This window comes from Haliotis rubra, unplaced genomic scaffold (genome assembly GCF_003918875.1).
Source record: "Haliotis rubra isolate DU_JTF1 unplaced genomic scaffold, ASM391887v1 Scf1025, whole genome shotgun sequence".
NCBI classification, from domain to species: domain Eukaryota; kingdom Metazoa; phylum Mollusca; class Gastropoda; order Lepetellida; family Haliotidae; genus Haliotis; species Haliotis rubra.
Genome location: NW_025764921.1, coordinates 239,874 through 254,807, shown reverse-complemented (window position 1 = coordinate 254,807; position 14,934 = coordinate 239,874). Strand labels below are relative to the sequence as shown.

The 14,934-nt window shown below is 41.6% G+C and overlaps 1 protein-coding gene across 2 annotated transcripts in view; it reads left to right on the top strand.

The window, feature by feature from the left end:
- Positions 1-14,934, top strand: part of LOC124271375 (putative bifunctional UDP-N-acetylglucosamine transferase and deubiquitinase ALG13) — a 130,641-nt gene that overhangs the window by 20,940 nt on the left and 94,767 nt on the right. For both annotated transcript variants that reach the window (XM_046706510.1, XM_046706499.1), the window contains exons 6-9: positions 55-136; positions 1,509-1,620; positions 4,784-4,835; positions 5,969-6,077. In XM_046706510.1, the coding sequence (XP_046562466.1) occupies positions 55-136; positions 1,509-1,620; positions 4,784-4,835; positions 5,969-6,077 (355 nt within the window). The remainder of the gene's footprint in view (positions 1-54; positions 137-1,508; positions 1,621-4,783; positions 4,836-5,968; positions 6,078-14,934) is intronic.

The window sequence follows — 14,934 nt, the reverse complement described above, 5'->3', positions numbered from 1 at the left end:
GTTTGAAATCAACTTCGTAGAAAGCTTTATGATATTCTTTCTATTTGTCTCTAGATATTGCTGTGTTTTGTTGACGGTGTCCATTACGACATTATCTACCCTAGATCCTTCGTGCAAGATGCTGCAATCTGTCAATGTAGGTGTCACAAAGTTATATTGTCGTTACTGTACTAGTGAGTGAGTGAGTTGGGCGTGAGCCAGAAATGGGCGTCACACATTGTACCCATGTGGGGAATCGAACTCTGGTGTTCGGCGTGACGAGCGAACGCTTTAACTGCTGGGCTACCCCCACTGTCCCTACTTTGTTAGACAAGTACAGCAACATCATGGATTTTCCCCAATAATCATGACCAAAGTTCTTCATAAAAATGCATGTTAAAATGTTAAGTTTTGACAGGAAGATGTCAATATTTGAATAAATCTGACAAACTGCCATTGTCTTGTTCTTGGAGCACGATTCCAAGAGTGAGTGAGTTGAGTTTAACGACGCTTTTAGCAACATTCCAGCAATATCATGACGGGGGACACTGCAAAGGGGCTTCACCCATTGTACACCATTCCAAGAACGGATAAGAGGACATAAGATACCACAGTTATACATTCTTTTCTTTCATTTCCATGATGATAAAAAATCTGTGTTGCTGAACTTGTTTACAGAGCAGCCAGTAGCAGCTTTGTGAAAGGTTGAGTTGACTTCAATTTGTGGATATCAGGACATCAGTGTTTAGTGAGATGTTACTCACTTGTCACATGATAATTTTAATCCTATTTGCACCTCCTCCATAACCCCTGAAGATCCGTGTTATAATTGATCTTCAACAACTCATGCTTGTCGTAAGAGGCGACTAAAGGGATCGGGTGGTCAGACACGTCACCGTATCCCAATTGCATAGATCGATGCTCATGCTGTTGGTCACTGGATTAATGGTTCAGACTCAATTATTTACAGACCGATATCATATGGCTGGAATATTGCTGAGTGCGGCATTAAATTACAAACAAAAACAAATATAACTTCATTTATGGAGGGAGCTTTGGGGTAGCCTAGTGGTTAAAGTGTTGGCTTCGATTCCCCACATGGGTACAATGTGTGAAGCCCATTTCTGGTGTGCCCCGCCGTGATATAGCTGGAATGTGGTGAAAAGCGGCGTAAAACTGAACTCACTCATTTATGGAGGTGAATAAGATGACATTGCTAAAGGTATGTAATTTGGGTCACTGCTTGAAGAAAATGTTTTTCTACTAAAGGTAGAAGTAAACAATCCTTAGAATAAACATAAACACATCGAGGATGTTGTGTGAACATTTGTAGTTCTTTTATTGTAATTCTAAGGAATAAAGGAATATTGAAAGGTCTGACAGCATTGGAATAAATAGGAACTATAATTATGTCAAAAACAAGTCACAGATTTGTCTGGTCCAAATTCAGTTATTCACAGCCCGCAATCATTATAATAATGTTTTTAACTGACAAGAAAACAAGTTTATATATTTAAGTTTATTTCCAGCAATTCTATACGAGATACTTTACCATGGAGTGTTTGGACTGACGAACGAGTTGGAAGAAGCAGTCCTCTTCATTAGACAACAGAAGAAAAGCTCGAGAGAGATACTTGAAAAGTAAGACATGTTTTTGCACACCATGTCTGATGTCATTGAACCATTGTGAGGGGCGCTGGGGTAGTTTAGTGGTTAAGAGCATTTGCGTGTCAATTCGAGGACCCGGGTTCGATTACCCACATGGGAACAATGTGTGAAGCCCATTTCTGTCCCCCATTGTGATATTGCTGGAATATTGCTAAAAGCGGCGTAAACCCATACTCGTTCACTGAAGCATCGGGGCAGTATGGCTTAAAGCGTTTGCTTGTCACGCCAAAAACCTGGGTTTGATTCCCCACATGGGTACAATGTATAAAGCCCAATTTTAGTGTATTCTCTGTGACATTGACCCTTGAAGATCCGGGTTAGAATTGGTCTTCAGTAATCCATGTTTGTCGTAAGAGGCAATTAACAGAATCGGGTGATCAGACTCACTGACTTGGTTGACACATTTCATCGTATCCCAATCACATAGATCGATGGTCATGCTGCATCCTTGATAATCTCCAGGGTATACTTTCCGATAAAATAACCACTATACCCTGGATGCATCTACGGCTCGGCCCAATGATTTTATTACCTCCCTTGCCTGGGTTGAAAACCTGTTACATCAGATTGACTTAAAGTTGACATCCATGCCTGCGTGTCTTTTCAGTTAACTTGGTGACAATATATATTTATAAGGTGACTTTCTGGAAAAACTGTTCCATTGAAAGGCATATTGAGCCTAGAGGTTGCAATCTGTTACAAGGTATTGCTTTAGCAGACTTGCTGAACTTCTCAGATTGAATGGAGTCACATATATTGATATTGGCTCTCGCAATGTAGGTAATTGTAGGTCGATATGCTGTTTTCATAATGCTAAGATCTGTCTTAAAGTATTGGGTTCACTGTGTCAGTTTTGTCATGTGCCGGGTTCACTGTGTCAGTACAGTCATCCCTCGCAATACTGCTGATTTGGTTAAATCGTGGAGTAATCTGTGGTTCCCATTAAAAACGAAAGTTACCCAGCAATCACACATTTTCACCTCATCGGAATAGCATATCAACAAATCTACTGTTTTTGCTAGGGTTAATCGTGTTGTAAACTTGCGAAATTCAGTACAGATTGAAATTAAAAAAAGTTTTCACTGTACATGTACCCATATTATGGGTTTTCAGATGCTCTAGAAACATTTGGGATTTTTCTGAATAATCACATGAACAGCGGAACAGCGGAATAACTAAATAAAAGACAACTTTATCATAAAGACATGCCATCCATCAGCCAGGTACTTACGATGTTTGCTGTGATAGTGCGGCTTAACACCGAAAACGTATGTAAGAAAACACATAATAAAACGATCTTCCTTGATTTCATTTTATTAGATTACACTTAGTCCCATTTGTGTCAGTACCATCATGTGTCGGGTTGACTGTCTGTACCGTCACTTGTTTGGCTCAATGTGTCTGTACCATCACGTGGTGAGTTCACTGTGTCTGTACCGTCATGTGTTGGGCTCAAAGTGTCTGTACAATGTGGTGAGTTCACTGTGTCTGTACCGTCACGTGGTGAGTTCACTGTGTCTGTACCGTCACGTGGTGAGTTCACTGTGTCTGTACCGTCACGTGTTGGGCTCAATGTGTCTGTACCATGTGGTGAGTTCACTGTGTCTGTACCATCACGTGGTGAGTTCACTGTATCTGTACCGTCACATGGTGAGTTCAGTGTCTGTACCGTCACGTGGTGAGTTCAGTGTCTGTACCGTCACGTGGTGAGTTCAGTGTCTGTACCGTCACGTGGTGAGTTCAGTGTCTGTACCGTCACGTGGTGAGTTCAGTGTCTGTACCATCACGTGTTGGGCTCAATGTGTCTGTACCATGTGGTGAGTTCACTGTGTCTGTACCATCACGTGGTGAGTTCACTGTATCTGTACAGTCCCGTGGTGAGTTCACTGTGTCTGTACTGTCACGTGTTGGGCTCAATGGGTCTGTACCATGTGGTGAGTTCACTGTGTCTGTACCATCACGTGGTGAGTTCACTGTATCTGTACCGTCACGTGGTGAGTTCATTGTCTGTACCGTCATGTGTTGGGCTCAATGTATCTGTACCGTCATGTGTTGGGCTCAATGTATCTGTACCGTCACGTGGTGAGTTCACTGTGTCTGTACCGTCACGTGGTGAGTTCAGTGTGTCTGTACCGTCACGTGGTGAGTTCACTGTGTCTGTACCATCATATGTTGGGCTCAATGTGTCTGTACCATCACGTGTTGGGCTCAATGTGTCTGTACCGTCATGTGGTGATATCACTGTGTCTGTACCATCATGTGGTGATATCACTGTGTCTGTACCATCACGTGTTGGGCTCAATGTGTCTGTACCATCACGTGTTGGGCTCAATGTGTCTGTACCATCATGTGGTGATATCACTGTGTCTGTACCGTCATGTGGTGATATCACTGTGTCTGTACCATCATGTGTTGGGCTCAATGTGTCTGTACCATCATGTGTTCGGTTCACTGTGTCTGTACTGTCATGTGTCGGGCTCAATGTGTCTGTACCATCACGTGTCGGGCTCAATGTGTCTGTACCATGACGTGGTGAGTTCACTGTGTCTGTACCGTCATGTGTTGGGCTAAATGTGTTCACTCTGTCGAAGACGCCATGTGCCTGGTTCACTGTGCCAGAACAAGAACATCATTTTATAGAGTTCTGTTTGATCCTAGCTCAGAAAAACGTTTTTAAAAAAACCCTTTGAAATGACCACCACAACAGCTAATTTTAGTATTATACCCACCATTCTCCTGACACCATTGGACACATTATTTTCTGATTTTTACAGGATTCATTGATGGAATTAAGGTGTCAGTGATATAGGACAGATATTTAAGCTCTAAATTTTAACTCTGTTAAGAATACGATGTTTGCAAAATATTTAATAACTTTATATCTCTAAAAAGGGTGAACTCTGTGGCACTCTGGGTGTTTATTTTTAGTGTAGACTAATGCTTAGTCTTTGAATATATATAATTTTGACAGTTACAAACAAGCCCATTTAAATTGAAAAGGAGTCCTAGAAGGACCAGAGATTAATCTAGACTTGCTTCATTTAGGGCTTAGCAGTAGGGAAAATAATGTGGTTCTGGGACTGAGACAGACTAATCATCAGTGCTCCAGTTTTAAACTTAAACATGTTGTTTTCAGTGGCTGTTTATACTTGGAAACCTGCCACAGTGGAGAGAACAACTTTATTACAGTAAGTCCTGTTGCTAAGAAACCTGCCACAGTGGAGAGAACTAATTTCTTGCAGTAAGTCTTGTTGCCAGGAGAGATGCCACAGTGGAAAGAACTAAATTCATGCAGTAAGTCTTGTTGCTAGGAGACATGCCACAGTGAAGAGAACAACTTTATTACAGCAAACCTTCTTACTAACAGACATGACACAGACAATAACTTTATTACAGTATATTAAGTTTCAACAACAGGAGCACAACCTTCATGTTAGTTGATCAGTCTAATCTTACAGCTTGGCTTGTCAAGTCCGTGTTTTGATTCCTGCTATGGAATCCTAAAGTATGTGTTCTTCAATATGGTTGGAAGATTGCTTATGTCTACTCCTCTATGTGATAGTATAACACGTATGATGGGTCTCTTCACTATGTTTATACTTGTATAAAATAACTTTCTTTATCAACATGTAGGTACCATATTATAACTGTTCTAATACGTTTGTATTTGAGCTTGTATGTCTTATACAAGGGAAAACTGATAGAAAAGCAAAGGAAATTTTTTATTAATTATATTTTGATTAATGTTTCATTGAAAACTTTGCACATTTGTATTTTCAAAGGGAAAGCATGTTTACTTTGTATTTCAAGCGCCTCAATCCTCTGATAGTTGCCTCCCTTAGTTGTTTCTGGATATGAGTATTAATAGTTCAGATTGCAAACTGACTTGTTAGTAATCCTTGTTCTGTCAGCATGACTGCTTCGCTGTCTTCACAAAGGTGTAATTTTCTGACATGCAATATATTGGGTCTCATTTGACGTTAAATGGACATGAAGATAACTGAAATTCTGTTTAGTATGTCACTAACAAATTTCTCATTTTGGTGGTGGGTGGTGGGGTAGCCTAGTGGTCAAAGCATTGGCTTGTCATGCCGAAGGACTGGGTTTGATTCCCCACATGGGTACAACATGTAAAGCCCATTTCCGGTGTCCCCCGCCATGATATTACTGGAATATTGCTAAAAGCGGCGTAAAGCCCAACTCTCTCTCTCACTCACTCACTCTGGTGGTATGTAGCTGACATGTAGTGACTTGAGTTCACAGTAGAAATCCTATGAACACAAGACAAGGATTTATCTGACATGATTTATTTTACTTTCAGCGCCATATAAGCCGGTCTACGCCACCTCTGCCATATCGGATAGCCAAAGCTCTAGATCCAGTGTTTTTCCGAAACGTTGAGCTTGATATCATTCAGGAGGAGAAACGAGGTAGGTGAGACAAACCGTTGATTAATCCTGAGGCCACATCTTTACTGTTTTCTCTTTACTTGCAGAACACCCACAACTGGAAAACTGAGTGTTGAATGATCTCCACCCATGACAGGTTAACTGGAGTCAGAAAATATATTGGGTGTTTATTTATCAGATAATTTCAGTGTGTTTTAACAAATTCTTCAATAAAAGCATATAACCAACCATGATGATCCGGGTTAGAATTGATCTTCAGTAACCCATGCTTGTCGTAAGAGGCAACTAATGGGATCGGGTGGTCAGGCTCGCTGACTTGCTTGACTCGTGTCATTGTATCCCAATCGTTTAGGCGATACTCATGATACTGATCACTGGATTGTCTGGTCCAGACTCGATTGTTGAACAGACTGCCACCATATGGCTCGAATATTGCTGGGTGCGGCTTAAAACTATACTCATTCACTCAGACATAACCAATATTACTTATTTTTCCTTATCCTGACTCATGCTCTTTTTGCTTATCTTCTTCTTCTTGCGAACATAGTGGAACACTTGTATCTCCCTAATTGAAGCTCCCTTCAATGTAAAATCACTAATTAGTACTCACCACGAGTTACCTCCCTTCCACAAGCTCGGGAACGAGGGCGCCACCTCCACCCATGTGCCTCACTCTCTCCTTCTTCGCCCAGTGAGCTGGACGTGAGAGCGCCTGTGTCTCCCGACACACTATATCCTTTGATTATATTTAGTTAGTTACCTCGTATAGACATCTATAGAGGTTTAGCTAGTATCCTTCAACAATTATATATTGATATTTAGTCGTGTTTCTACTGTTTATTCACGGGACGCCGTGTTGTTTCAGTGGATTACGTTGATAAAAATTCTGTACTGTTGCACATTACGTTTTTTTTTTTATTCTGCTGCTGATCCGCATTTAATATGCCCTTGTTGTACTGCGCCATGTTTCATTTTCTTCACGTTGCAGTTGCGGTACTAATTTATCCAATTCTGCCTTTAATAAATAATTACTTTGCGTTTGAGACGCGCAGCAAATAGGTCGCGTATACAGAGTCTAGCCATGACTGATACACCTGAACCACTCGCCAGTCTACTGCTGTTGGTCGACCCCCCTCCCGTCTGGTGTTCCGCTAGAGTGGTGGAGAGGCGTGGGACGTAGTCCGCCGCCTCCATGAAGCGTCCTGCTTTCCCAGACATCCCATCGTCGCAGCCGAAGACTAGAGGGTTTTCTACTGCATCTCAACGCGACCTCTGAGGGGAAATCAACGAAGTCTACTTGAACTTTCTCAGCCGAGATCGTTCCCGTCGCAGATTTGGGCCTGTATGATGATCAGCCGATCTTCATACCTGATGTACATCAAAAGAATGACCGATGTCGGCAACAGTGATGTCAGCGCAGATCAACATGTAGCCTGATGTACCAACGCTGATATTCTATGATCTTCCTGAGGGTCCCGTCGCTACCAACACTCAACGCAGACTTCGCACCCCCAGGGCAGCGTCGACCTCTGAGGGAAATCAACGAAGTCTACTAGGACTTTCTCAACCGAGATTGTTCCAGCCGCTGAACTGGGCCTCTACGATGATCAGCCGATCATCATCCCCGACGTACGCCACAAGAAGCGACCGGAGACAGCTACAGTGACATCAGCAGAGATCGCCATGCAGCCTGATGTCTCTACACTGACGTCAGACGACTTCCCTGAGGGCCCCGCCACTAACATCGCAGAGAGGGCACCGACTACTTCGTCGCAGACCATCCCAGATGAACTGTTGCGGCAAATCATGATCATGATGGAGGGCCACTACAGACTGGAGAAGCAGCCAGCCCAAGGCCTGAGCCTTTGCGAAGGTTCCAACGCAGACGACACCCCAGAGGCACCCCCGTCAGCGTAGCAGCCACGACGAAGCCACCTTCGCGAAGGAAGTCGCAGACCACCTCGACGAAGGACCCAGATGTACAGCCTTCGCAAAAGCCTTCGCGAAGGCGGGATAGATCATCACCTTCCTCGGCTTCATCCTTAGAAACGGACTCAGACCACCAGACCTCACGGAAGCCTTCGCGAAGGTCAAGTCGCCGTTCCCCAGGACCGGACGCAGAGGAAGCTTCGCGAAGGCCTTCGCGAAGGACACCTGACAACACAAGAGCTTCGCGAAGCTATCAACATTCTCCTCACAGGTCTCCGAGAAGGTCAACCCATAGACGATCTCCTCGCCGTTCACCGCGCCGATCTCCTCGTACATCACCACGTCGATCGCCTCACAGGTCACCACACAAGTCTGCACACAAGTCTACAGTCAGGTGTCCCCGAGCGTCACCCGACATAGAGATAGAAATACACAGTCCACCATCAGAAGAGCATCAACCTCTCATCAGCGATGCTGGGATAGAAGATGATGGAGGCATCATTTTCTCAGACGCTGAGATACGATATTGGATGGTAAACAACCTAGATCTCTCTTCACCTTCCAAGAGTGGCAACTCGGCGCAGACATACCTGATAAAGGAAGACGATGCAGACGCCATCACCTTACCTCCGATCGACTCGATTGCTGCGGTGCCACAGAATGTGGACACAGCCTACCATAAAGCCATAAAAGTTCAAACGCCAGAGGCGTATGTTCTTGGCCTTAATAGATCTAGAACGATCAATGAGATTCTTATCACCAGATTTCGTGACACGACTTCTGAAGATGATAGGATGATCTACTCGGCTCTACTTATGCAGAACCAGCAAGAACCACACCCTGTATGAAGCTAACGCTCATATATTGATCGGACTCTAGACACTTCGCTAAGGAAGTCCCAGGCCACCTCCGCGAAGGAGCTAGAGCCTCACCAGTTACAAGGGACGTCGCGGAGGAGTAGCGCTTCACCGACCCCACATATTGCTGAGTGCGGCGTAAAACTAAACTCACTCACTCACTCACTCCTGTTGAACACAGAGGTCGTTCGCGAAGCAAGCGCTCATATATATATATATATACTGATCGGGCTCTGACTCGATACCTTCGCGAAGGTCGCGAAGGCTAAGTGGCTCCAAGTCTACTTCACACAGAAAATCTAGAATGGATACTTCGAGAGCTTCGCGAAGTCTCCGGCGTCCACCGAGGAAATCTCCTCCAAGGTCTCCATATATTAGCCACTCGTCATATATAGCTACTCGTCAGTCCGTTCAAAGACATCGCATAAGTTGTCTATCAACTGTATGCCATATGCCGTCTATAAGCCTACGCGAAGACAATTGCACAGGCTATTTACAACACAGAACGTCGCTGTATTAATTAGTCAACGACGTTTCATAGATCTTCACAGGAATCAACCTTTCCGTATAGATTGCTAGAATATGCAATCCCGGACTACGATACGATTATCTACATGCGTGACCATTACGCAGATCTGCAGACAATTCAATATCGAAATTGAACAGCAGCCTTGTTACAGCGAGTATAACTCATAATCGTCAAAGTTTCTGAGAAGAAATATGTACAACAAGTTCAGCTTTAATTCTACAATTATGACGATACATTCATGTATACAGTCTACAAGCTGACAACTTGCAAGTTTATTGTACCTTTATATAAGGAAGTCGGAATTATATTCAAAACTGAAGTTACTTTCACGACAGCCAGGAAAATAACCTACCCAGCATTAATATTACAGAGCGAGGTATTTCGCTACCGAGGTTTCGCGTTTACCTTTAACCCTCGAAACACGTGGTCACCGGGTAACTTCGAAGCTACGGTGAAGACCGATGATTATGCTAATATCAACGACGGCAAGATTTTATACAAGGTTTTTCCTGCTACACCGGTGACATCACAGCGCTGGTATTCTACAGAATCAAAATGCCTTGTTCTGATTGGACCGCTGGACAAACAACGACCTACGCAGAGGTCGATCTTAGTTCACAGTTCAAGACTTACGTTACAAGTGACAACTATATATCAGTGAACGAGCAAGCCTCCTTACAGTCCAGTTAATCTGAACCTTCATGATTGGGCTGCTTTCTTCAGGTTAGAGACCTCCCCTGTCAAGTTAGGACGAGGGCACGGCAGTCAGGCGATTTTACATAAAGTTCAACGAGGACAGACACACCTGGTTGTGCACCTACATCGTCAAGGACTTCGCAGCGAATAACCTAGACGACGGGATACAAGTGGATCTAAATCCACAGCGTCTCAGACTACAGCTGAATTTCATCATCAAGCTACTAACACAACTAGATGGTTAGTAAACCTACTTAAGCTTTCTGATTGGAGAATTAAAACGGAAGTTTCACCCTCCAACTTGGGGATCTGAATATAGTGCTCCAACACCTCACAAGTGAGGTTTATGAACACGCCTGGATGACATACTTGGACTCCATGATACGATGATTCTATCACGATGGCCAGCAAGAGCACTGTAAATTTATCTCCACCGAACCAAACAGGAGGAAAAAATGCAACAGATTATTTCCTCTATCATCAACTTACGCAGAATGAAGTCTCACGTACTATATCTCCGTTTGGATCAGAACTGTCATACTACGTGCATACAACGGATGGACCCAATCCGACCCTCCATGAGCTTTTAATACTCATGATATTAGAGCGCTAACTTCTACAATTGATCTACACAAATGTTATTTGGAATAATGGAGGGTTTATTTCTGGAGATCCGATATGGTGGTTGCCAACCATTATCTGAGAGATATCACCACCGAGGACGTCTCAGGTATCCACCAATTCGATCCCATGGTCCTCGCACAACAGTTGACAGTTCCTCGGGGGAAGATAAGTCAATCTTACAGATTTCTACTTATCTTATAACAGTACTAAATAGCTACATGCTATATATAATTTGCTTAAGTTCTTTTTATCATCACAGTACTATGATTATTACATCATACAATATATAAGTTAACAACTCTACAGAGTTGGTTATTATATATTTACCTTAAGTTAATCATATCTTAAGAGTAGTACTATGGTTACATGATAAATGCATTAGCTAAACAAACTCTACAGAGTTTTTGGCTATTATATACGTAGCTTAAGTTAATTATATCTTAAGCATAGTACTATACTCATATTGTAAAAATATATTAGCTAACAAACTCTACGGAGTTTTGCTATTATATAGGTAGCTTAAGCTTATTCATATCTTAAGCTCAGTACTATGTTTATTTCTAAGATACCTAGCTGTTAGAACAATCGAAAAAAAAATACATTATGAGACAATAAAGGTATAGTTTTTTGATGACGTAACAATTGAATGACGTTATCCCGTCACTGCGCCATTCTAGTGTGCCCCCTCGTAATCGAATTATTTTACATTACGTCACAATGTAAGTGACGTCACGATGAATGTCAGTTGTCATCGCCTCGTACGGCCTCCTACAGTAAACTACTCCGTTGCGTCCCGTTTCTTGGTTTGCAGTCGCTTCACGCAGCTAACATCACTGGTGGAAACATTACGTTTATGTTTTACGACGGTTAAAATGTGTCAATTCGACTCACAAGTTTTCAGCGACACGGTAACGTTCGCAATGTTTACATTCCCACAATGCAATCGTGGAATGTCGCTTTACTACTCAACTTCCTCTGGATGTACTGATCTAAACTTACGCTGATAGTAGAAATGCAACGTTCATATTGCCCCATATGGTTTACGCAATGACAGATGTAATTAAAATAATTCAGAGAAGATATTTAATCCGAACGTAAACCGTCATCAAACTGTTATCATTTGTTTATTCTGGTAACGCTCGCCTTAACGTGAGGGGGCAGACACATCAATAGAACAGCACACCAGTTAGCCCTGTGCGAGGATTCTTAATTTAGGTCACCGACACCGCCATTTGTTTTCTACCTTAAATTAATCGTAATTATCCTTAGAAAGTATTAAATTTAGCATCTTAGAAAGATGTAAAGTTAGCTCTACCCCAATGTGTTTTGTAATAGAAGTATAGTTTTGCCCTGAACTATTATAACATCAAAGCACTCGACTACCGTCCTCGTGCTTTTAATTATAATAGTTCAGGGCAAAACTATACTTTATTACAAAACACATTGGGGTAGAGCGAACTTTATTTCTTAAATCATATAAGTATATTAGCTAACAAACTCTAAAGAGTTTTTGCTATTTGGCTTAAGTGTCATCATATCTTAAGCAATATGGTTACATTATAACATGTATTAGCTAACAAACTCTACAGAGTTTTTGGCTATTGTATATGTAACTTAAGTTAATTATATCTTAAGCACAGTACTATACGCATATTGTAAAAATATATTAGCTAACAAACTCTACAGAGTTTTGCTATTATATATGTAGCTAAAACTTATTCATATCTTAAGCTCAGCATTATATCAATATCATATAAGTATATTAACTAACAAACTCTAAAGAGTTTTGCTATTATATAATTAGCTTAAGTTTAATCATATCTTAAGCTTAGTACTATGTTTATATCTTAAAGTATTTTAGCTAACAAACTCTAAGGAGTTTATACTAGCATATTAACAAGCTTAAGTCTATTAGTCTTAAGCATTGTATTAATGTTATATATACTTTATCATAATAAGTAAATTGTAATAACCTTTATATGGCAGCTGATAAGTTAGCAGCAGGAATTCATCAGTTCAGTGCCTTTATGAAGTTCCCATAGGGTTATTACAATCATCACAGTTCAAATCACTAATTATTAAAATCCAAAGTATTATATATTCCCACCTCCTTTGCCGTAGAGTTCTACACAAGCAAAAGAGCATGAGTCAGGATAAGGAAAAATATGTAATTTTTAGAGTAAAATTGATATTTTATGCTTATCCTGACTCATGAGGTAAGCCCTCCCATCCTCCCCACATAACACTTTGGATTTCCCTGTAAATTCAAATGTTGGGCTCAGTATATGAGGAGAGAGTGAGGCACATGGGTGGAGGTGGCGCCCTCGTTCTCGCGCTTGTGGAAGGGAGGTAACTCGTGGTGAGTACTAATTAGTGATTTTAAATTGAAGGGAGCTTCAATTAGGGAGATACAAGTGTTCCACTATGTTCGCAAGAAGAAGAAGACAAGCGAAAAGAGCATGAGTCAGGATAAGTATAAAATATCAATTTTACTCTAAAAAATTCCATTACTATCCTGTATTATTTATCAAAACAAGAAAATAGAATCGCCCAAAAGCTGCAATAAACCCGACTTGATTTCAGCGATATTTGTCTGGAGTTATCCTTCTTGGATGTATTGTTGCAGTCACTGTCATCATCGACAGTCTGATGCTATCCTGTTTTCCAAGTCACTCACTCAGGAGTCTCTCTTATTAGTTGGTTGGAAAGTTGCATTGCTCTTTTGCTTGCACTAAGTTGTTGAAAGATAAAACTACAGAAAGGTAGAGAAATAGTATACAGGGGAATAGTATCATTTTTACTGTACATGTCTTAAAATGAAAAGCAGTTACTCCACAACTCTGAGGCAAGAAGCTGAACCAAGCGGTGTTCTGCCTCGTCACAAGTTTCATGACTGTAAAATGCTTTTATTTGGTTTGGTTCATTGAAGGACCATGATGGAAGGCTTGTTTGCAACGTTATTCAATTGATGTGAAGTAAATGTTTTATGTCCGGGGCAGCAAATATTCAGTAAAAGTGTATGTCCTATATGTGATAGGCTAGACACCAGAATATAGAAGTTGTATAATAAACGATCATTATTTTGTTGTCACTTTTCGCTATTTCTTACAAGGGAGGACTTCTTGCTGGTGGAACAGCCAGGTGTGCGAGTTGTATATGTGAAATTGAAATTCCACTGGTCAGGCTTGTTGATTACCTGGCTGTTCTACCAGCAAGTGGCCCCCCTAGTAAGAAATAGCGAAAATTGACAGCAAAATAATGATCCTTTGTTAAACAACTTTGATATTCTGGTGTCCAAAATTATGAGACAAATCATCAGAGTTGGTCTGTCGATTTCATGTGACTGTGCAAACTTTGGTTTTGTTGCAATTGTTAGGTTTTGTGTTATTGAGCAATTCATCGGTCTAAATTGAAGTCAAATGGATTATAACACCCTTGAAGATGCGTTAGAATTGATCTTCAGCAACCCATGCTTGTGGTAAAAGGCGACTAACATGATTTTGACTTGGTTAACACATGTCATCGTATCCCAATTGTGTAGATTGAAAATTATGCTGTTGATCACTGGATTGTCTGGTCCAGACTCCATTATTTACAGACCGCTGCCATATAGTTGGAATATAGCCGAGTGATTGTTAGACAACAAACTAACAAACAAAACCAAACAAAGATATTGCTTACCATAGTGATACAAGCTCAAGGATGTTGAACATGGTATTAACCTCTCCGCCAGCGTACCAGTAGCAATGATACAGATGTGGGGGGGGGGTGGGGAGTTCAGTGATACAGTCAGCCAGGTCATATTACTGCAGGAATAACACAGCATCTCTGCATGGACCTGTTGGAACACTAATCGAAAATGTTCATCGTTGTTAACAAGTACTAGTCCAAGTTCTTGCAACTGCTGGGGTTGATTTCTTCCCAACTTATCCAAAATGGGGGTGATGGTAGCCTGATGGTCAAAGCATTCTCTCGTTATTCTGAAGACCCGGGTTCAATTCCCCACATGAGTACAATGTATAAAGCCGATTTCTGGTGTCTCCAACTGTGATATTGTTGGAATATTGCTAAAAGTGGCATAAAACTAAACTCGCTCACCCAACATATTGATCTTCAGTAACCCATGCTTGTCGTAAGAGGCGACTAACGGGATCGGGTGGTCAGGCTCGCTGACTTGATTGACACATGTCATTGGTTTCCAATTGCACATATCGATTCTTATGCTGTTGATCACTGGTTTGTC